Below are 20,261 nucleotides of genomic sequence, written 5' to 3'. Positions count from 1 at the left end.
CCGGCCCACATCCCGATTCCCCTCCCTCCCCCGAGGACGATCACATTTTCCCTTCCCCTTTTTTTTTTTTCTTTTTTTTTTTTTTTTTCCCCTCCCTTCCCCGGTTTCGCTGCCAAGCGCAGGACTGGACTCGCAGGGATGCTGGGACGGGAAGCACGGCTTTCCCAAGCTCCCAAAGCGGGGGGCGGGGGCTGCATCCACCACCCTCGGGCAGACACATCACCCCGCTCCGGTGGGGGAAGCACGACCATCTCCCCACCACCCACTCTTATACCCAGGGCTGCGGCTGTGCGAGGGTCGGTTCCCTCTGGGCAGTACCCGGGACCCCCACACTCCCCCCGCGCTCGGCACAGGGCAAGTGGCAGCTGAAGAGCAGAGATATTTGAGATATTTCAGATATTTGAGACCCTCGAAGCCAGTGCTGTATGAGCAGGGGGGAGGGGACACTTGGCATCGGGTAGCCCCTGGTTGGGCAGTTTGCCACAGTACCCCTATCACCCGTCTATCTAAAATGTTGGATCTAACATCCCCTCTTCCATCCCTACCCCCTGTTTTGTGGATCATTTTCCAGACAGAGCTGCCCCAGGCACCCCCATCATGCTGGAATGGCCACACGAGTACCCCTCCATCAGGATGGCACAGCAGCATGGATTTTCCCATATATTTTGGTGGACAGATGCTTTTATCCTGCAGAGGGGACTGAGCCAGCTGAGCACACAGGACACAAGTGTGGCAGGTCCCAGACCTTCCCCCTGCCACAGCACGGTCAGGAGCCCCTTGTGAGACCCTTCCCCAGAGTCAGCTCTGCTCTCGCTTGCACGCAGACACTGCTTGGCCTCCCCATATTGCTCCCAGCCCTGGGAAGGGTTGTCCAAACCTCCGTCTCAGCTCTATTTTTAGCTTTTCGTCCTTATTTAGCAGCGAGGCCGGGCAGGAGCGTGCAGGCAGGGCGTGGGAGCAGGCAGGGGACGTGGTGGATGCTGCTGCCCACCCCGAGCCGGCAGCGACAACTGCGCCGCTGATGCACTGCCGAGGCTTAAGGGTGAGGAATAAATAGCCCGTCCCTCCCACCCGGGAACGGAGCGGAAAGTTATCCCCTGGGATTAGTTTTCACTTTGAGGCTCTGGAGCAGCCGGAGGACAGGGATAAGGATAGGGATGCACGGGGAGAGGCACGGGCACAGAAGGAGCATTGTATTTGGAGCTAGGAGGGGAGCAGAGCCCCTCACCTCGAGCCCCTGGTATCACATGCTTTTCTGCTTCTCACAGCCATGGTGAGTGAAGGTTTCACTTCCCTATTCCCATCCTTTTCCACTTAATTTTGCCATGGGGAAAAAAGAGAATAAAAACCTGCAAGAACAGGTTAACCCACATCTTTTTGCTTGGAAAAGCACGGGCAGGGACAGGAATGACTTGAAATCGTTGCACTACCTCAAGGCAGAAGTATGTGTGACCTAAATTCCCACTAAAAGAGCCTGTGACTTTTTGGGGGCTCCAACACGTGTGACAACTTCTCCAATCAAAGAGTTTTTTCAGCTATCTCACACATGCAAAATCGAGTCACAAGGTCTCAGCAGACCTGGCTAAACACCTTGGATTTGCATTGAAGAAAAGCACCCGGCATTTCATTGCCTCTCATTTACAAAAGCAAACAGATTGCAAATGATGAGCAGGGCCGAAGGGTGTAACCACGACCACTCTCTGTCCACTGCTTGGGCTGCAGCTCTACCAGGCATCACCACAGGCCAGCTCATCACCCAAAAACCTTCCAGCAAAATATCCTCCACCTCTCTTTTTGGTTTTTTTTCCAGGCTGGGTTTCTGAAAATAAGATGTACAAACAAGAAAAAAAAAAAAAAAGGAATGACCCCATCTGCACTCACAGAGCCACTCTGCAAACAGACCATGCAGGGCTGGCACTGACACTGCCTTGTACCCATCCTGTTGTGCCCAGTCCTTACCAGCTGGAACCAGAGAGAGCCACAAGAGACACTTAAACAGTTTGCACAAATGCTTTTCTTATCCATAAGCTCTGGCAAACACTTTAAATGACCATTGGTACAAATTAACTCGACTTTCCAGCTGTTATCCCATTTACGGCAATTCAGCCGAGCATGTGATAAAGCCTCCTCGTCTCACTTTTCTAGACAAAACCCCGGAGATGTCTCCAGCTGCTGTCATTCCTGGGAAGAGATCAAGATAACACCAAAAAAAGACATTAGGGCAAACTTCAAAACAAGCTGAAGCTGCCTCAGGTGGGGCCACCACACCACCTCTGCTTTTCTGTCTTTGCCTGGGCAGAAATCCCCTCGTTGCCACAGTCCCCTTTTTCTCCATGCAGCCTCCAGGCCCTTGTGCTCTCCAGATCCCCGGGGTGCTCTGGTTACCCCTAGGATGCCATGGAAAGCCCCCACTGTGCTCAAAAGCAGCTGAACAGAACAGTTTCTGGCTGTTTAAGTGCTGCCATGAAAAGAGAACAAGTTTTCAGTGTGTTGGGGCAGAGGAAGATAAAGCAGGGCTGAGATGAAAGACCTGTCTGACAGGCACATATCCCATGCAGTTTCCGCAGGAAAGACTGGAGAAACTGAGGAATTGCTAAAATCAAGCTGGAATAAGAGAGCTTTGGGGTAGCACAGGCAAAAAGGTGGGCAGCCTCAGAGATTCACCCACGGGCTGAAGGAAAGATGTAACATGGTCTGGGCAGCTGTGTCTCCAAAAGTCAGTGATCTCTAGAAGCACAGGGTTGTCACGCCAGAGCCTGCAGCAGAGTCTGGGGATTGGGGTGCTGGAGCTGGCCTTGCTGCACAGGCCCATCCCCAAGCCCCAGTTCCTCTCTGCTGGCTCGATGCCTTAGTCTGATGTGACCAAACTGTTTGTTGTCCACCACTGTCAAGAGAAATCCTGCCTGGAGCCCCACTTTGTGGCACGGGGGCATCCCCAAGCACTCCCTCAGCACCCCGCAGTTAAAAGCAGAAATTTCCATAAGCACATGTGCCAACTACTGGACCTTTGTGCACCAGCAAGACGTGATGGCAGCTGGACAGACTCCTCATCAGCTGCCCACACAGTTGCTTCTCTTTGCAGCCACGGCCCCAGCAATGCAAATTCAGCCTGGAAATGTGCTTTGTGCTTGCCTCTGTAAGCCTTCAGTCTCTGAAGTCTGGACCGGGATTTTTAATTAATCCTGGAGAGGTGGAGACCGGCACCTTGCACTTTTATCCCACAAACCATCTGCTCAGCCCAAGTAAGTACTCTCATGTAGGGAAGGAGACTTGCCCCACTCTGAAGTGCTGGGAGAGATAAGAACTGAGACGCTCTCGGTGGTTTCTGAGCAGTGAGAGCTGATGCCAGAAGCTGCTGTGACTCACAAAAACTTCACTCAGGTTAAGCAGCACCCACCCAAGAGGACGCAGGCAACTGGTCCCACCAGTCCCCGGGAGACTTGGAGCCTGCCCCTCGCCTTCTCCACCCTCCCATCCAAGTGGTGTTTCACAATTTCCCCCATCCCAGGGTTACCAGGGCAAGAAAAACACCTCCAAGTCAAACGTGACAGGACGACCAGACACCTCCACTCCCTCGCCGCCCAGGCGAAATGCCAAGGTGTTGGCATCCCCAGAGCCGCGGGCTGCTTGGACTTCTCCCAGGGGATATTTGGAAAATGTCAGAATAGAAACTTGTTGACAAAAACTCGCAATGTTTCCATACAGGCATGGCCTCGTGACCAGGTTCAAACACTCCTATTTCGGGAGTTCTGGGGAGCACTAATTGGTTTTCAAGTCAAAATGTGTGGTCATTCCAAAATGCATAAAAAGATATATTTTTAAAAGCATTTTAAAAAAATCATCAAAATCAAAACATTTGGAAGAACCTGCCTTTCCTCACATTATTTTTTTAGATGGGACACTTTCAAATCCATGTGTTTGCCTACATGTTCAGGACCCATTTCCAAAGTGTAGGATTTCCTCCTGGAAAAGGGCACCGTGGCTCCAGGCCCAGCATTTGGGGTGTTTGGGATGCTCAAGAGAAGGATTGCCAGGGTGCAGTCCCTCAGGCAATATGGATCAGACTGAAAGCCCTCTCCAGCCAGCACAATGATCCCCAGAGCAGAGCTCCTGCCAGGAAAAACATCCCAAACCCACCATTTTTCCACAAGTACCCCCATAAAAGCTGATACTTGAGGGGGTGATGCCAAAAGCCAGATGGATTCTGCTTTCTCACCCTTATCTCTACTCCTAAGGGGGCTGGGGTGGGTTCAGCAGTGGAAGCCCCCTGAGCAGCTGGTCTTGCTCCCACCCTAGCTCTGCTGCAGGGGTCCTGTTCCCCTTTCTCCTCACCCAGGAGAGGACACCTCCAATGCTGGGGTCCTGCTCTCCTTACCCCACACCCACAACGGAGCATCCTCAGTGCAAGGACCCCTGGGACAGAGCATTCCCGAAGCACCCCGGCCCAGGGCGGGGACACCCCGGGGTGGAGGGGGCCCAGGGCCAGCCCCGGGGGCGGGCAGGCTGCGGCCGGGGGCCCTGCCCGCGGCTCGGGGGTGCAGAGCACCCTCTCCCGGCGCTGCCTGTCAGCAGCTGCCGGACTTTTTTATTACTTTTTTTTTTTAATTATTTTTTTTTCTGCCTGCCAGCTGGGGCGGCTCATCCCGTCCCGTCCCTGACCGGTGCCGCTCGCCGGGGGATGCCGCGCCCCGCGCCCCGCGGCTGAGCGAGCGGGTCCCGCCGGGGCTCCATGGGCTGCACCGGCAGCGCCCTGCGCTGCTGCCCCGTCGGTGCCGAGGTAGCGGGTCCGGGGGCTTTGGGGCTGGGCTGGGCTTGGGCTGGGCTTCGCTCGGGGTCGGGGTTCGCGTGGGGTCGGGGCTCCGTGGGGTCGGGCTCTCGTGGGACCGAGTGTACAAACTGTCGGGTTTTGATGGAGTTGGGGTTCGCGTGGGGCTGATGTTTGCGGGGAGTTTTGCTGGGGACGAGGGGTGCGGGAGCACCCGGCGTGGGTTCCTCCCTGCCCCGGGGAGCGGTGGGGCCGGGCGGTGTAGCTATCCCCGGCTGCGTGGGACCCCACCGGCATCGCGGTGGGGGAGGTGGCAGCGGGGACAATGAAAGCTGGCAGCCATCCACCCGCCTGCATCCTCCTGCACTCTCCTGCACCTCTCCAGGCTCACCCCGACATCAGGGGAATTCTGTAATTAAGGGGGTGCAGCATCTGGGATGATGATGCCTGTTGGAAATGCTGGTCCCATAGAAGACAGGGATGGGTTACCCCAGCTAGACTTCTGCCAGCCTCCCACAGCATCCTCCCTCGTTCCAAAGGTTGTGTCCCCTTGTGCTGAAGGCATCACTCCTGTAGGAGAACACTCCTATAGGGGAACACTCTGAGTCCCCCCAGATCTCAATACGTTGCTCTGTACTGAAGACCTCCTTGGCTAGGTCTGAAATTATCTGCTGATTGTTATTGTCACTATTATTGTTATTCTTTGATGTGCTCATGCTGCCCCGGTGTCACACCATTGACCTCGGGAGATGTTTTTGCTGTCAGATGTGCTGTGCTTACTGGTGTTGGGTGCTGTGATCACTGGAGGGTGGCAGGGGAAGGAGGGGAGGCAGAAAGACCCCGTGGTGCTGCCGTGCCCCCAGCATGGGTGGCCCTTTGCAGATCCAGCTGTGAGAGTCCAGCCACCTGGGACCACTGCTGGATGTGTGGGGGGAGGAGGCACGGAGCTCACACAGCCCTGCAGCCAACAAGTGCCTTTATTTACAGCACTTGCAGGCTTGGTCGCCTCTCCACATCATGGAAAAAATCCCACTCTTTGCTATGTCAAAAGATCAGATATTTCTGAGCTGATTTGTGACTCTGAGAGCTCTCAAGAACGGGCATAGGACAGGAAGAAACCACAGCCCCAAGGCCCCAGGTGTTGAGAGCCCCACATTTACCGAAACACGGAAATTTGTCATTTGCCTGCAGATGCCTCCCTTCCTGCACTTGCCCGCTCTCGACCTCCTCTGCTCAGCCCTGTGTCACTGCTCACCAACAGTCATTACCCATAAAGCAGCCCTGCTGCCGTGACTGAAAGTCATTCTGAAAGTAGCACTTAAAATTCTCATTACGGCTAAATGACATAAGGGCAGGCGTGGGGCCACTCCGGGCCCATGTTCCCGTGTCCGGAGTGCCAAAAGGCAGGATGGGAGACCTCCACCTCCCACTGCTGATGGGTGGACTTGCAGAGTTGGTCCCTTGAGGCTGCTTGAGGTTAGAGACTTCAAACCTCAGGGGAAAGCCCAGCCAGAAGCCATGCACAGGTCATGGGTTTGGGGACTCTAATGGGGCTGGGGGCTGCAGAGGCTTTTGAGGCCAGTCCCAGGTTTGAGGTGACCTTGAGGAGCTGTCGCTGGGCTGGGTGGATGACATACCAGGAGCCACTGTGTGCCCTGGGGGAGGTGCCTTGGCAGCCTCATCCTTCCCTGGCACCAGTCTGCGGGCAGCAGGGTGATAAGGGAGGCACAGAGAGAACTCAGCCCTGAGCTATGGGCGCTGTCCCTGGGGCTTCCTTCCCCTTCAGCTCCATCCACCCATGCTTGGCCACTCACAGTCACCACTCGTGTGACCCGTCGCGAGAGAGGCCAAGTTGCCTTCCCAAAAGGTCAGGGCTGAGGCTTGGCAGCCTTCCAGAGCTGGGGAGGATTTATTTTGAAGTGCTAGGAACTGAGGTAACACCAGGAGTCAGGGAAGGGTCAGAATGCAAAACTCGGGGTAGTCAACAGTGTGAAGTGTTTGCCTACAGTCTTCGGCACAGATCTGACTGTAGGAGAGGTGATAATCACCTCCTAACACAACCATCACTATCACTGGAGGAAAGACAGCAGCAGGGTTAGAGACAGGTCCCACGGATCTGTGCCAGCATTGCTCTGGCAGCACTGAGCATCTGCTGCAGGTCCTGGGGGGTGTTATAGCCATGGACCAAATCCTGGCCCCCTTCTCCACAGCCACAAAGCAAAGCCTCCTTCCCAGGAGCAGAGTCAGGATTTAAATACTCATTTCCTGACTCTTTGTGATTTCCTTTGCTAGGTTACATGGTCGAATTGCTTAATGTACTTGTAAAACAAGAAAAGAGGAAGAAAAATACAGCCCAAACCACACCTCACGCTAAGAGCTGAAGCAGAGGCTGCAGCCACCTCGGCTGCCCACACTGTGCCAGCTGCTCTGCACTGGTGCTCCCCACACCAGCACCCTTGGAGATGACTCAGGTCCTGCTGGAAATCCCTATTAATCCATCCATAAACATTTCTGCTCCAGACTATTAGAAATATTTAGTTCTAAGAATGTAGATACTTTTGGTTTTTTCATAGCTGGAAGGTATTTTTGGCAGAGGTTTCCCAGACCTTACAGGATAAGCTACGCTGTGGATGGCCCCCACCTGCAGGATGTATCAGGCTGCTTCTTCCCCTGGCCAAAGCTGTTCCAGCTGGAGCAATTCCCAACCTGCTCCTTCCACACACAGTGGATTCCAGGATGATTTCCTAGCTCTCCAAAATGCGCCAGGCGATACCAGAGGTTCGGGTGTCACAAAGCTTCTCTGGAAGTGACAGTGGAAAGTCCCTCCATATTTCAGAGCTTTCGGCCAAATTTTTGCTGTTCACACCAGAGGTGGAGCTATTATCCCAAAGGACAATTGAGTTCTTATGACTAAAATAAGCTCTAGACGCTATTTTAATTGTTCCTAGAGGTGGGAAGGTGCCTCAGTCATAGCCTCAGGGCAAGTATTTAGATTTGTCTGTTGATGCTGGTGAGCTTGTTGCTTGCTTCAGCTATTTCTGAGTTCAGTGCAGGTGTCTCAAATCATCTTCCTCAGAGTCTGAGGGGCTCTGAGGTCCCATCCTGCTGGATTTGGGGTGTGGGGGAGAGGTGAAGATTCGCTGGGTCTGTGCTATGGAGGTGACCAGTCCTGGGCTCTCTCTCCTTAAGCATCACTTTTGCCAGAGAGCAGGACAAATGCAGCAGAGGTGGTTTGGTTTGGGGGTTTGGGGGCCCTCCTGGAGGTGGTGACAGCATCCTGCTCTCAGCTCTGCTGAGATCATCAAAAACCCTTGAGGTCTGTGTCACACCCCCCCCCCCACCCCCCCCCCCCCGTGTCAGGAGGGTCCTCCTACACAGTCTTTGCTTTGTTGCAGTGAAAAAAGCGGGGGATATGGGATGTGGGTCTAGGGGATGAGGCCTTTTGGGACCCTTATGATGCCCTCAGGACTGCACAGCCTCGACTGTCTCAATCATCTCTCCCCTTGGCCCCTACCCCCGACTTCAAAACCCATTACAGGACACGGGTACGTTAAATGCCAGGGAGATGCACACTGGCATCAGGTGTGTCAGGGGACAGGCGGGGATTCCTGGGGACACTTTGCAGTCAGGTGTGCCAGGACTCAGCAGCATCCCAGGGCACCCCACGCCTTCAGGGTGAGCTGTGCGGACAAGAACAAGCCCCGCGAACTCTGACTGCCCGGTGCCTCCTCGCCCCCTCGCCTGGGCCACGTTCAACGCCGCGGCTGCTCATGCCATAGAAGGGAAGATAAAGCCGTGGCTTCCCAGAGGCTTGGAGTTCTCCTGCTCTCTGGAACTGCGCCTCCCTCCAGCTCCAGAAGGGGGGCTGCAGGGGAGGCGGAGACAAGGACGTCTGTTTGCTTTCCCGTGCTTTTCTCCCAAGCCAGGCTCCCTAATCCGCGCTGTCTTTGGCCGCGCCACTGTGCGCGGGGCCGAGCCGGGGAGCGGCCGGCACAGCGGGTCCCCGGCTCCCCGCGGGCAGCAGGGCTGCTTTCCGCAGGGATCGCTGTTTTTAGGGGCAGCTCTGCGGGGGCTGGAGAGCAGCAGCGAGCCTTCAGGTGAATTTTCTCACCCCTCACGCATCCATGCCCTTAACCAGAAGCTCAGCTCAGTGATAGGCATCAGGGACCAGATTTGCCCTGTGCCAGCGAGGCCGAGCCCTGAGAGCCTGCGAGCTTTCCTTCCATCTTTCAGCAACTGATAAAAATATATCCACTTTTTTTTTTATTTTCTCCCCTCCAAGTGACTAAATTAAACCCATGCAGGACTGGAAGGCATCCCACGGAGCTGTGTTGCTGGAGGCAGCTCCCGGCTCTGGGTTATCTCAGCGCCGTGGCAGCAGTGGGAGCGTGCGGGAGCGTGGGGCCGTGCAGCGCATTCCTGCGCTCCTGAGGTCATTGCTTGGCCGCCGCCTGCTCTCGCCGGCTGCCAGCCCTGCACAGGGGCTGGATCGCCTCTGATTTATGGTTATTTTTCATTTCTCACTCCAGCTCCAGCTGTGTCAAAGCCCATCTGTGTAAGGCCCTGGCAGAGGTGTGTGTTTGGGGGCGCTGCAAGGTGCCAGGGGCCAGACTGAGCTGAGCATCCCAGGACAGGGGGAGGGTGGAAAGGGAGTGCCAAAGCTGGAACCCTGCCAAGTGCTGTCTGCTCTCCCCCACCAAATATTTTGCTGCTGGAGCCCATTTTGCACCAGCACCGTGTCAGTGGGATGTTGTGTGCGCACCCCAGGTTTTCCAGCTGAATGTTACATGGTGAACTGTCTGGGATGCGGGGAATTGGCATGAGTTTGAGGCTGCCTGATGGGCAGTACATGCATATCCATGGGTGCTCAGGGCTGGGAGAGGGCAGGGAGCTGGGGAGGGACCACTGCTCTCCGAGGATCTATGTTTTAGCAGAGCTGATGCAGGCTCAGTGCAGGGTGTTCTCTGCCTGCAGCCACCTGCCCCTCTCTGTTCCCCCCTGCTCCAGCCCCCTCTCTCTCTGCCAGAGACAGCTAAAAGCCCAGCAGCAGAGGGGACCAGCTTCCCAGGAGCTCTCGGCCTTGAAGACAGAGAATGGTGAGCAAAAATTGTATTTTCCCCCTGCTTTGCTTTCTCGGAGTGATATTAAGGAAGCAGTGGACAGCCCCAGGATGCCACAAGGGAGGTGGGGATGATGTAGGTGCATGCTTGTGCAGGAGGGCAAACAGGGCATCCCGGAGACAACAGCATCCCCTCCTCTCAGATAGGTCATCCCCAGCACAGGAGACCTGACAAGCTCTGTGTCCTCTCTGAGCCTGCCAGCACCATCCCAATTAGTGCTAATTTGGACTACTGTGATGGAGGGAGGTATTTCTCCAATGGGAAGAGGGCAGTGCAGAACCCAGCCCTGGCACTGGCAGGTTCAGCTCCCCAGGATGTGCTGGCAGCCCAGGCAGCAGAAGGCAGCCAGGGCTGTTTCAGCCGTTGTTTGTCTTGCAGCCAATGCCTCCCTGCTTCCTGAGGATGGGGAGAAGGCGGCACGGCCAGAGGAGTGGACAGACAGTGCAAGATTCCTCCAAGACCAGGAGGAGGAGAAGGAGCAGCTGCGGGATGCTGGCCAGGCAGGCACTGCGAGCCTCTCCCAGGACACTGAGATCCAGGTCAGCTGGGAGGGCTGGTGCAGCTGGAGGCAGCAGCTGGGCGTGGAGCGTGTCACCAGCCAGGTCTTCCCTGGCACGGGCTGGGCGGGGCTCTCCCATTTTGGGGAGAAGAATGGGTTTAAGAAAGGCTGAGGAAGCCCATAGCAGTGAAGCTCTGCATCCCTTACACTGCAATTTCTCATCCGACTGCTTCCCAGGTGGAAAAGAGAAAAGAGCTGGAGCTGAAGGAACAGCTTGATGCCCTGAGGAGAGAGCACACGGAAACCCTGCAAGGTGCGTGCCAGGGCTCCCTGCACTCCCCTCCCCTCTCCCTGCTACTGCCAGTGTCCCTTTGGCTGCCTGAGGGGACATTGGGATGCTGTTCCCTGCTCTCCAGCACTGTGGGGCTCAGGTGGGGCCTGTCCCAATGTCCCCACGCTGGTGGCACTCAGCTCATGTTCCCCCACAGAGCTCCAGGGAGCACATGAGCAGGAGAAGCTGCTGCTGACAGAGTCCCACCGCAGGTCTGAGGCAGCCTTACAGGTACCAGCAGAGAAATCCCCAGGGAGGGGGGGCTTGTGGAGGGCTTGAGGACCATCTGCTGGTTCTGCCATGGTGCCCCACGTTCTTCAGTGGCCACCCCAGTCCCTGGTGTGCTCACAGACCATGCCAGCTCCTCCAGCCCTGGTGTTATTTGGGTACCACAGCCCAGCAGTCCCCAGGCTCAGAAAGAAATCCCAGATACCTCTCATTCTGCTTCTTCCCTGGTTCTCCTAGGAGACAATTCAGGCACTGAATTCCCAGCTGAAATCCTTCCAGGAGAGGATGAAGCGGGTGGAGGAGTCACTCCTGAGAACAGACTACAAGAAGCACATCCAGGTGCAGGGAGGGGTGCCAGGGAGGGGACCTGCTCTGGGGTGCTGACCCGAAGCCAAGGGGCCTCTCTGATAGACCCTGGCGGGGTGGGGCTGGAACCAGGGGGGAGCAAAGCCTGTCCTGGGGAGGTGTTGAGGTCCCTTGGACACGAGTGATGGCCCTGCAGGAGCATGGGAGCCCCAGCCCCTTCTGGGAGCAGGAGCTGGAGAGCCTGCACTTCGTCATCGAGATGAAAAATGAGCACATCCACGGCCTGGACAAGAAGCTGCTGCACCTGGAGACCGTGGTGGGTTGAAAGGGGCATCACAGGTGGGCTTTCCTCTTTTCAGCTCCCCTACCCACCTAAATTCTGCCCAGAAACTGCAGCTGGAGCAAGGGTGGATGGAGCCCATTTCCTCTCTTGGCGTGGGAAGGAGATGTGGGAGCAATGCCCCCAGGCCAGAATTTCAGGGGGCTCAGAAGTGCTTCCCAGCTCTCTCCTCACCCTCATACCCCCTTCCAGGAGGAGAGGAACCTTCTGCTGGAGGAGAAGGTGAAAACTCTCCAGCAGGAGAACGAGGACCTGCAAGTTCGCACCCAGAACCACTTGGTCACGTCGAGGTAAGTGCTGGTCCCACCCCCGCGGTGCACGGGCGGCATCTCCGATGCGGGGGGACAGGTGGCAGTGCGGGAACACCTGGCAGCCTGTGGTGCCACCGGGGGCTTTGCCCGGCGGCTCCGGCAGCCTGTGCCCTCTGCCCGCAGGCAGCTGTCCGAGGAGCTGCAGGCCGCCCGCGGGGCGCTGGAGAAGGAGGCGCAGCTGCTGGATCAGGCTCGCCGGGAGAAGGAGGAGCTGCTGTACCGTGTGCTCAACGCGGGGGACGGCACCCCCTTCCCTGTGGCTGCCGGCGAGGTGCCGCTCATCGCCACGTAGCACCGGCGGCACCGTGCGCTGCCCGGGGACTGCCGGGGCTTCCCTGCAGCCCTGGGAGCCCAGGGCTGCTCTCACAAGTGCCCCCCAGTCGGGGCAGGGCTCCGGGCTGGCCGAGCCCTCGGGGTGCCTCACGGACCGGAGCAATGGAGCATTTCACGGGACATTTATTGCCTGCGTTTCCCAGCCCGAGCGGGGCTGCAGAGGGACTCTGGCCTCACACCCGTGCAGTCCCTGCACCCCTTCCTGTGGCGAGGGGCTGTCTGGGGGGGGAAAGGGGTCAGCCAGAACAGGCAGACTTGCATTGGGCCGGATCTGACCCAGCGCTTGGCACTGAGTATAAACAGCACCAGTGCTGCCCCAGGGCATGAGGACAACGAGGAGGCCACTAGGACAGGATAGGGACAAGCACAGGGAGGATGAGGGACACTGGGGACATGGGGTTAACCTCAGCAGGCAGGGCTCCCACCCGTGCCCTCCTATTCCCATCACCTCCTGCACCTTCAGCAAATGTCTGCCAGGTACTGCTCCTGCAGCTCAGGCATGTCCCAGCTCATGGCCACAAAGACCCCAAGCCCTGCTTGTCCCTGCAGCACCACCAGTCCCATCTTCTCCCTAAATGCTGGACAGAGTCTGGAGCTGCACATCCAGGGAGCAGAGCATCCTCCCAGGGGGTATCAGGCTTTGGCAGGTCACATCCCTCTGCTCCAGCCAATGCATCCCCATCAGGGAAGGTGCTGCCAGCATGGCTGGGGGTCAGGGCTGGGTGCACACGAGCACTTTCCCCTGGGTGCACGAGTGTGGTGGGAGTCACTGCTCTTCTGGGGCTGTCACAGGCCTGTCCCCTCCCCAGGGCTGTTTAGCCAGGGCTGTACGTGTGTGTGTGTGTGCGCGCGCGCGTGTGTGTGTGTGTGCTGCTGGCTAGATTACAAATCTGTAAGCAGCAGCAGCTCAGGAATCCCATGTCAGTGGTTTGAGGGGCTGATGCAGGAGTGTCCCAGAGTGGGGCTGTGTGCTCCAGACCCCATACAGAAGGGGAAGGCTGGGAGCTGGCACCACAAAGACTCAACAAGGCAGCTCCAGATGAGGCCTTTAAAGCCGATCCCCATTTTCCTGCTCCTTCCCTCCTTTCCTTCATTTCAATGGGCTCCCAGCTCAGGGCAGACCCAGACCCTCCCAGCATCAGGGCCACTGCAACAGCCACTTCCGTCCTTTGTGCTGACCCTTATCAGGAGCAGAGCAGCTGAACGGGCAGCCAGAAAGGCAACGTGGATGTGGGGTCCAGCTCTTACCCACACACCTCCATGGGGTGGCCAGAGGGGGAAATGGGGGAGCCTGCTGTGTCAGAACCGTGTCCTGCCACACACATCATCTGTGCCTCCCCCAGGTGCTGTAGCACCAAAGCAGGGGATGCCCCAGGAAACCCTGCCTGGTTATGGCTCAGGGGATCAGGATTTCTGGACAAATGGATATGAGGCTGGTGGGGTGTGGGATCCTGCTCTGGACACCTGGTACCATGTCCCAGAGCCCCAAAGGCAGATCCTGCGTGGGACTTGGAAGAATGTGCCCGACTCTGGGAAAGGGGACACTGGGAACTGAGGAGGAGGAATAAATGAGTGCAGAAAAGGACTTGCACACTATGAGGAGGGAAAAGCCTGGACCAGGCAGTACCTTGGCAGTCATGGGGGGAATGATAGGTCAGCTCAGGCTGGGTGCCCAGGGAAAATGGAGGGTCAGGGCAGCACGAAAAGCCTCCATCCCATTGTGAGCAGCTGAAGGAGCAAGGTGGGCAGGGGCAAGGGGACCTGTGGGGAGCTGCAGGGAAATGTTTCAAAGGAAAAAAAAAAATTTCAAAGGAAAAAACAAAGCCACAGCCCAGTAACAGCAGCAAAAACACTTGTGTGCTTTATCCTCTCCAAACAGAACTGCAGGGGCTTGCTCTGAGGATTTGGGTTGCTCAGGGAGGTTCACCAGACTCAGGGAAGCAGCTCCTGCAGCTCTGGCAGGGGCTGGGCCCCTCTGTGGGACAGGGCCCACAGCCCAAGGGGCTTCCTTGCCCCCTGGGCACAGGATGGAGGGAGCCCGACACTCAAGAACTGGCCACCCCCTTTTACTGCCCTGGAGCTGATGGGCACAGGGCAGTCCCACGGGGCTCCAGGGCCACCTCCCCGGCTCTGCTTCCTGGCATCTCCCAGGGACCTGTCCCTTCAGGCCAGTGGCTCTCAGTGCTGTGCCAGATCCCATAACCAAAGTAAATGAGGAGACCTGGGAAAGGGCAGAATAGGGTGTGTATGGAGTGTTTCTCTTCCTTCCCCTCCCAGCCACCAAGTGCTCGCCCCTTCCTTTGGGCCACTTATCAGGGGGCACGGTGCTCCCACCACTGCTGGACAGCAAAGGCCAGCATCTCCTCCCTCCCCACCACCGTTCAGAGCAGCATTAGTGCCACGGGCTCTCAAACCTCCAGGGCTCCACCCAGGTGGGCTGGTGCCAGCTCTGGGAGCTCCTGAGTGGCTGTGCTTACCCACGGCCATCCAGAGCAGGTACCGCAGCCAGGCGGCCGCGCTGAGCCGGGACACCAGCACAGTGTTGATGGAGATGCTGAGGAGAGGCAGGAAGGGCAGGCAGGGAACCTGCAGGGAGCACAAGGGTGAATTCCACAGCTAAATTCAGCTCGTTGCTGCTTTGGCTAGTTGTCCACAGGCAAGGGGAAGCCCAGCCTGTCTGTGAGGCTCAGAGATCCAAGCTGGGACTGCGGCCTGTGCTGGAGAGGGATGCTTGTGGAGGGTGTTTTGATTGGCAGGTCCTGGCACTGCTGCAGGAGGTACTGCTGGATTTGAGGCAGCAAAGCACTCATAAAACTAAGCCAAGGTGTTAAGGCCAGGTATCTTTTTACTGAAGAGCAGCTCTGATTCCCCAGCAGGCACAAGGCTGGGCTGGGAGATGCCCCTTCAGCCCTCAGGTCATGGGGGGAAGAACCCTCATGGTCCCTATGGAAAACCCCACGAGCTACATGCTGCCTCCAGCAGTACCGTATTAATGTGGATGCAGCAAAGATGTGCCTGACCTAAAGCTGAGGCAACACCCCCAAATGGCACCCTTTCCCCACAGGGCTGCAGCACTTCCCTGACCTCTGTGCCCCAGGTCCTTCTTCCTGGGTACATCCCAAGGGTTGGGCTGGGTGCTCACCATGAAGGATGCTTTGTCCTGGCTCTGAGGCTGCCTCCAGATGAGAAGAGCTGCTGCCAGGATCCCCAGGAGAGGCAGGGCCAGAGCTGTGATGCACCAGGCACCCCCAGCCTGAAGGCAGGGCAGCCCAGCAGTGCTCACCCAGCTCAGGGCACAGGCCAGGGCAGCTGCAGAGGGACCATGGTGTCAGGGCAGCTTCCCTGGGCTGGGCCCATCCCTCTCCCAGGCTGCCATGGTGGGACAAATGACAATCAGGGGACACGGTTGTGTGGCTTCTCATGGTGGGTTAACTTTTCTCTCCAGCCTGGGAAGCAGAGGGAGCAGGAGGTTTCCTGAGGTCCCATTGGGGCAGCCAGCTGTGTGGCAGCGGGGTGAGGGCAGGAAGGAGCCTACATCTGCTGCTGGGTGGTGTTCACTGGGCAGGAACCTGCCAGGCCTTGCCTCAGCAGGGATGCCCCCATGGGTCCCCCCACGCCAGCTCCCTGTAGAGGCCATCCATCATTCCCAGACATACCTACAGCTGTCAGAGCCCAAACCACCACAGCAGAGGAGAGAGGGGTGGGCTGGGGGGGTGGCTGGACCAGATGGTGCCACCAGGGCTGCACAGCTGGGACCTTCCCTGCAGGAGTGCCCCAAGGGCCAGGCTCAGGCCGATACCTGAGGAGCAGACATCGGATGCCAATGCACATAAACCTGCACCTGCAGTGCACCCAGGCCAGAGCCTTGTCCCAGGCATGGCCCACATCAGAAACTGGGTGAGCCCTGTCCCTTGTCCCCGCGGCCTCACCTGAGCAGCAGCACACAGCCAGCCACCATCGAGTAGGCCAGCAGTGTGCCAATGGACATGGTGTCAACCAGGGCTTTCAGGTCGAAGAGAAGGGCCAGGAGAGCTGTGGGGAAGAGAAGCCCTTTCAGCCTCTGAGCACAGCTGGCAGTGCTGCTGTGCCCACCTCAGTCATACTCTCCTGGCCTCCCCATGTCCCCCTGACACCCACTGCAACAGAACCTCGATGAACTGGTGACGATTTGGTCACTAGGACAAAGCATCCTGTCACCTCCTGCCCGGCAGTGCAGAGAGGCTGAACCAGTGTTTGGGACACCATCGAGGCCCCATGGTCCTCACCCACCATGAGGAGGTCTGTCTCTGGGTGAACAGACACTGCTCAAACAGCTGCAGTCAAGCTAGAGGGAACGAGGACACCCCCCAAGCCCTGCTCACAGTCAAGGGTAGCCCAAGCACTCACCCACCTGCCACTCCCCCAGACACCAGAGTTGCCACCACTGGGCACTGACGGCGACTGACTCTGGCCAGAGGTTTGAAGAGGAGCCCATCTCGAGCCATTGCATACACGATCCGTGGCATGGGGAACATGGAGCCCAGGAGGCTGCATGACAGAGGGGAGGAGATGCGGGAGAAGAGGAATCCAGGAGGCACCATCCTGCCTTTTGTCCCTCCAAGGGAGCTCCCATGCATCTGTATGGCCCATAACCTTCTCAAGACCATCTAATGAGACCATCACCTTCCTCACCATCAGATGAAGGACAGCATCACAGAACAGATGTCTACAGTCACCTGTGCATGCCAGAACTCTTGTGGACATGCTGCCACCTGACCACTTCTTTCAGTGGCATGCCAATGGGTTTGGCTGCTCTACAGGAAGGGCCAGGGTGGGAACACTAGGATTTGTGTGGAAGGGGTTTTGACCACGCAAGAAAGGCAAGGAGGAATTCAGGAGGAAGGGGTTGGGGATATCTCCTGGATGTGTTACAGCTCCAGTACCTTGCTCTGAACCCCAGAACCGCCATCAGAGAACGCCCCTCACCTGGTGGTCAGGGCACACAGTGACCCCACAGCCACTGTGTACTTTGCACTGCTCCAGCCAATATACTCAAAAGCCACTGGCAGTGGGCTCATGGTGTCTAGGAGGTAGTAGGGCATCATCAGGGTGAGGGCAGCAGACACCCCAAAGTAGGCCAGGAAGCAGATGAGGAGGGAGAGAATGATGCCCATGGGGATGGATCTCTGCGGGTCCCTCACTTCTTCCCCTGGGGAGGACAAGCTCAGCTGTAGGAACAGATGCTCATTTAATGTGCATGGCATGCTAAGAGCCTAGCTCAGGCTGGAGAGCAGATCCTGTATTGCCCCAAGAGAGGACAGAGACCTAGCAAGGACCACTAGACATTCTGGGCCCCAGGGATATTGGGATGGAGAATGTCTCTGCTTCAGGATTAGCCCAGACATTCCATGTGGACTCTTAAAAAGGGCAGGAGAGAGTAGCTGCAGCACAGAGCTGAGAATGTGCCCATTTCCCAGCCATACACTAGTTCCCAGAGCTGTGGGGCCAGTCACTGCCACAGCCCCCCAGCCCGCAGGGAGGGTCCCACCAGCAGCACCCTCAGGTCACTTACCCGTGGTAGCAATGCAGTCAAATCCAACAAAGGCATAGAAACAGGTAGAGGCTCCAGCCAAGGTCCCAGTGAAACCATAGGGCATGAAGCCTCCCACCCCAAAGGCACTGGTCGTGTTGTCAGCCATGGACTGGTTCCTGGGAGGAGGAAGAAGAGTCAGGCAGTGCAGTGGGGTCAGTGCAATGGGATTCCAGGATGGGGTCAAGCTGAACAGTCCATCCAACCCGCTCAACACACAGCTTCAACCCAGCAGGGCTTACGCCTTTGTCTCTTTGACACATTGCCAACAGGGAGAAACGGAGAAATGGTATCTCCTGGGATAAAGCACTGGGGGGTTGACTCCCCACCCCAGTCTGAAGGCAGCACAGGGAGAGTGAAGCCCCTCATACCCAGCCTCAGGGACAGCTGCCTGTGGCAGGTCGTCCTCCCTGAGCTTCCAGTTGTTTGTGTCGCCTTTGATGAAGCCGCTCACTGTGACAAAGAGCAGGATGAGAACATTGAGAGCTGTGAAGGCTTTGTTGACCATGGTGGACTCCTTCACTCCAAAGGAAAGAAGCCCTGGAGAATAAAAAATCAAAACTGGATGAGCCCCCTTCAATGACACCAGGGTAGACATTAGTGAGAAGGGTGGGAAAGGGGAGCAGTGGTAAATTCAGGACAACTTGCAGGTTTCCCCAGATTCCCTTTCCATTCCCCATTCCTTGCTCAGGAAAATAGCAAAGCCTCTGAGGGGTCAGCCCCATCCTGGAAAGCCCACAGTGGAGGGTGATGGAGGGTGGCACAGGGGGAGGCATCCTACCTGCCAGCAGGACCACCAGGCCAGTGGCAAAGGCATCTGGGTGCTCTGCCAGCCCCACAGAGCTCATGGCTGCGTGAGCACTCAAAAACCTCCCCATCTTCTGGCCGAGGAGCTGGTCAAAGGTAGCACTCCAGGCCCGGGCAACACTGGCTGTACCTGGGGAGAGGAGATGGCTGTGTCCGGGTGGTCCTGCGAGGTCTCAAAGAACACCCAGCAAAGCCACCGACACAGTGGTGGGAGGGATCAAGAGGGCCTCATACCAATGATGTAGGACAGCAGCAGGTTCCAGCCAGCGAGGAAGGCCCAGAGCTCGCCCACTGTCACGTAGCTGTAGAGATAGGCAGAGCCAGCCAGGGGCACACGGGCCCCCAGCTCGGCGTAGCACAGCCCTGCCAGGGCAGACACCACAGCTGCAATCAGGAAAGAAAGGACGATGCTGGGGCCAGAGCTGGTCTTGGCCACCTCCCCTGCCAGGACGTAGACACCAGCCCCCAGCGTGCTGCCCACTCCCAAGGCAACCAGATCCAGGGTGGAGAGGCAGCGGCGGAGGCTGGAGCCCTCTGAGTTGCCTGGGACTTGTTTTCTGCGGGAGAGCAGCTTCGGGACAGAGCGTAAGTGGCCCCAGCACGGCATCTGTGGGGGAGGAAAGCAGCAGGAGTAAGGACACTGCTCCCCCACGGGCACTGACCATCCTGGGGATGTGACACAAACCCAGCCTCAGCGGTTGGCTTGCAGCTCCCACCATCCACACAGTGCTCCTGGACTTGCTGGGTGCTGCCTGTTCTCTGTCTCTGCCAGAAAAATTTGGAGCAAGATGGGGCGCAAGCAGCTGTCCTGCTCTCTCATCCCCAGTGACAAGTGGAGCTACGCATGACTGGGGTTTGTTTGGCTCTGCCCAATTTGTGAGAGGGGACTAGGACACATGTTTGTCCCCCTACCAGCTCAAAAAGCCCTCTTGCTCCAGCAGCCTCCCCAGCAGGGACACAAACAGCCAGGATTATCCCAGCTTTGACATTGAAACTATTTGAAATGCAGAACCCATGCCAGAGAAGGAAGGATGGGACATGCTCTGCTCCTGGAAATTGCCTTGAAGAGCACCAGGAAGGGCCCACCTGATAGCTGGAGATGCTCCTGCAGCACCTCTAACTGTGGGTCAGTGGCACAGCTCAGGAGGAAACTGGAACCTCTGGGCCACCAGCCTGTGCAGTAATTGTGTAAAAGTGCTTTGGCTTGCTGGGGGCACCAATGTCGATGTCAGTCTGGCAGAAACCCCAAATTGTGTGACATCTGGGCTTGGGGGAAGGTGTGCTTGTTATGGCGTTCCTGGGATTTGTGTTTTCCCCCATCCTGCACATCCTCCAGGACTGGATAACTTGCCTTCACATCCCACGGTGCTGCCAGGACCTCCAGGTTACCCCACAACAAAGCAAAAGCCATGCCACACACTCCAAATGCCATAATCTGCTACTTACATGTACAGGAGGTGGTGGAAACCCTGTCCAGTGGCACATCCCTGTGGCACAGGGGACATATGATCCCTGCTGTGGCATGGAACTGGAGGGGACAGGGGCAACCCTGCCTGGAACCATGACCCACAGGATGAGGTGCTCCTGGTGGAACAGGGAGCTCCAATCTCCAGGACAAATGCTGTGCCTCGGGGGTGAGAAGGCGCCGTCCT

At 57.3% G+C, this 20,261-nt stretch overlaps 2 protein-coding genes across 2 annotated transcripts; one reads left to right on the top strand and one right to left on the bottom strand.

Moving 5' to 3' along the window:
* The first annotated feature begins 4,528 nt into the window (after window positions 1–4,528).
* CCDC69 (coiled-coil domain containing 69) lies at window positions 4,529–12,302 on the top strand. Its single transcript, XM_066196977.1, has 9 exons — window positions 4,529–4,777; window positions 9,792–9,861; window positions 10,264–10,424; window positions 10,622–10,697; window positions 10,873–10,946; window positions 11,181–11,282; window positions 11,446–11,565; window positions 11,782–11,879; window positions 12,024–12,302. Exons 1-9 carry the CDS (start codon window positions 4,730–4,732, stop codon window positions 12,190–12,192), a joined length of 918 nt encoding a protein of 305 aa, XP_066053074.1. The 5' UTR covers window positions 4,529–4,729; the 3' UTR covers window positions 12,193–12,302.
* A 1,924-nt stretch (window positions 12,303–14,226) lies between these two features.
* On the bottom strand, window positions 14,227–19,216 carry LOC136297507 (cationic amino acid transporter 2-like). Its single transcript, XM_066197449.1, has 11 exons — window positions 18,844–19,216; window positions 18,584–18,739; window positions 18,174–18,342; window positions 17,785–17,921; window positions 17,199–17,421; window positions 16,624–16,760; window positions 16,163–16,265; window positions 15,890–16,032; window positions 15,376–15,542; window positions 14,711–14,819; window positions 14,227–14,454 (listed from the first exon to the last, which is right to left on the bottom strand). Exons 1-11 carry the CDS (start codon window positions 19,214–19,216, stop codon window positions 14,300–14,302), a joined length of 1,872 nt encoding a protein of 623 aa, XP_066053546.1. The 3' UTR covers window positions 14,227–14,299.
* Between the last annotated feature and the right edge of the window lie 1,045 nt (window positions 19,217–20,261).

Source organism: Chamaea fasciata, unplaced genomic scaffold, assembly GCF_029207755.1.
Source record: "Chamaea fasciata isolate MVZ Bird 193981 ecotype frontalis unplaced genomic scaffold, bChaFas1.0.hap1 SCAF_15, whole genome shotgun sequence".
Lineage (NCBI taxonomy): Eukaryota > Metazoa > Chordata > Aves > Passeriformes > Sylviidae > Chamaea > Chamaea fasciata.
The sequence above is the reverse complement of the archived record's forward strand: the minus strand, read 5'-3'. Positions and strand labels throughout refer to the sequence as shown.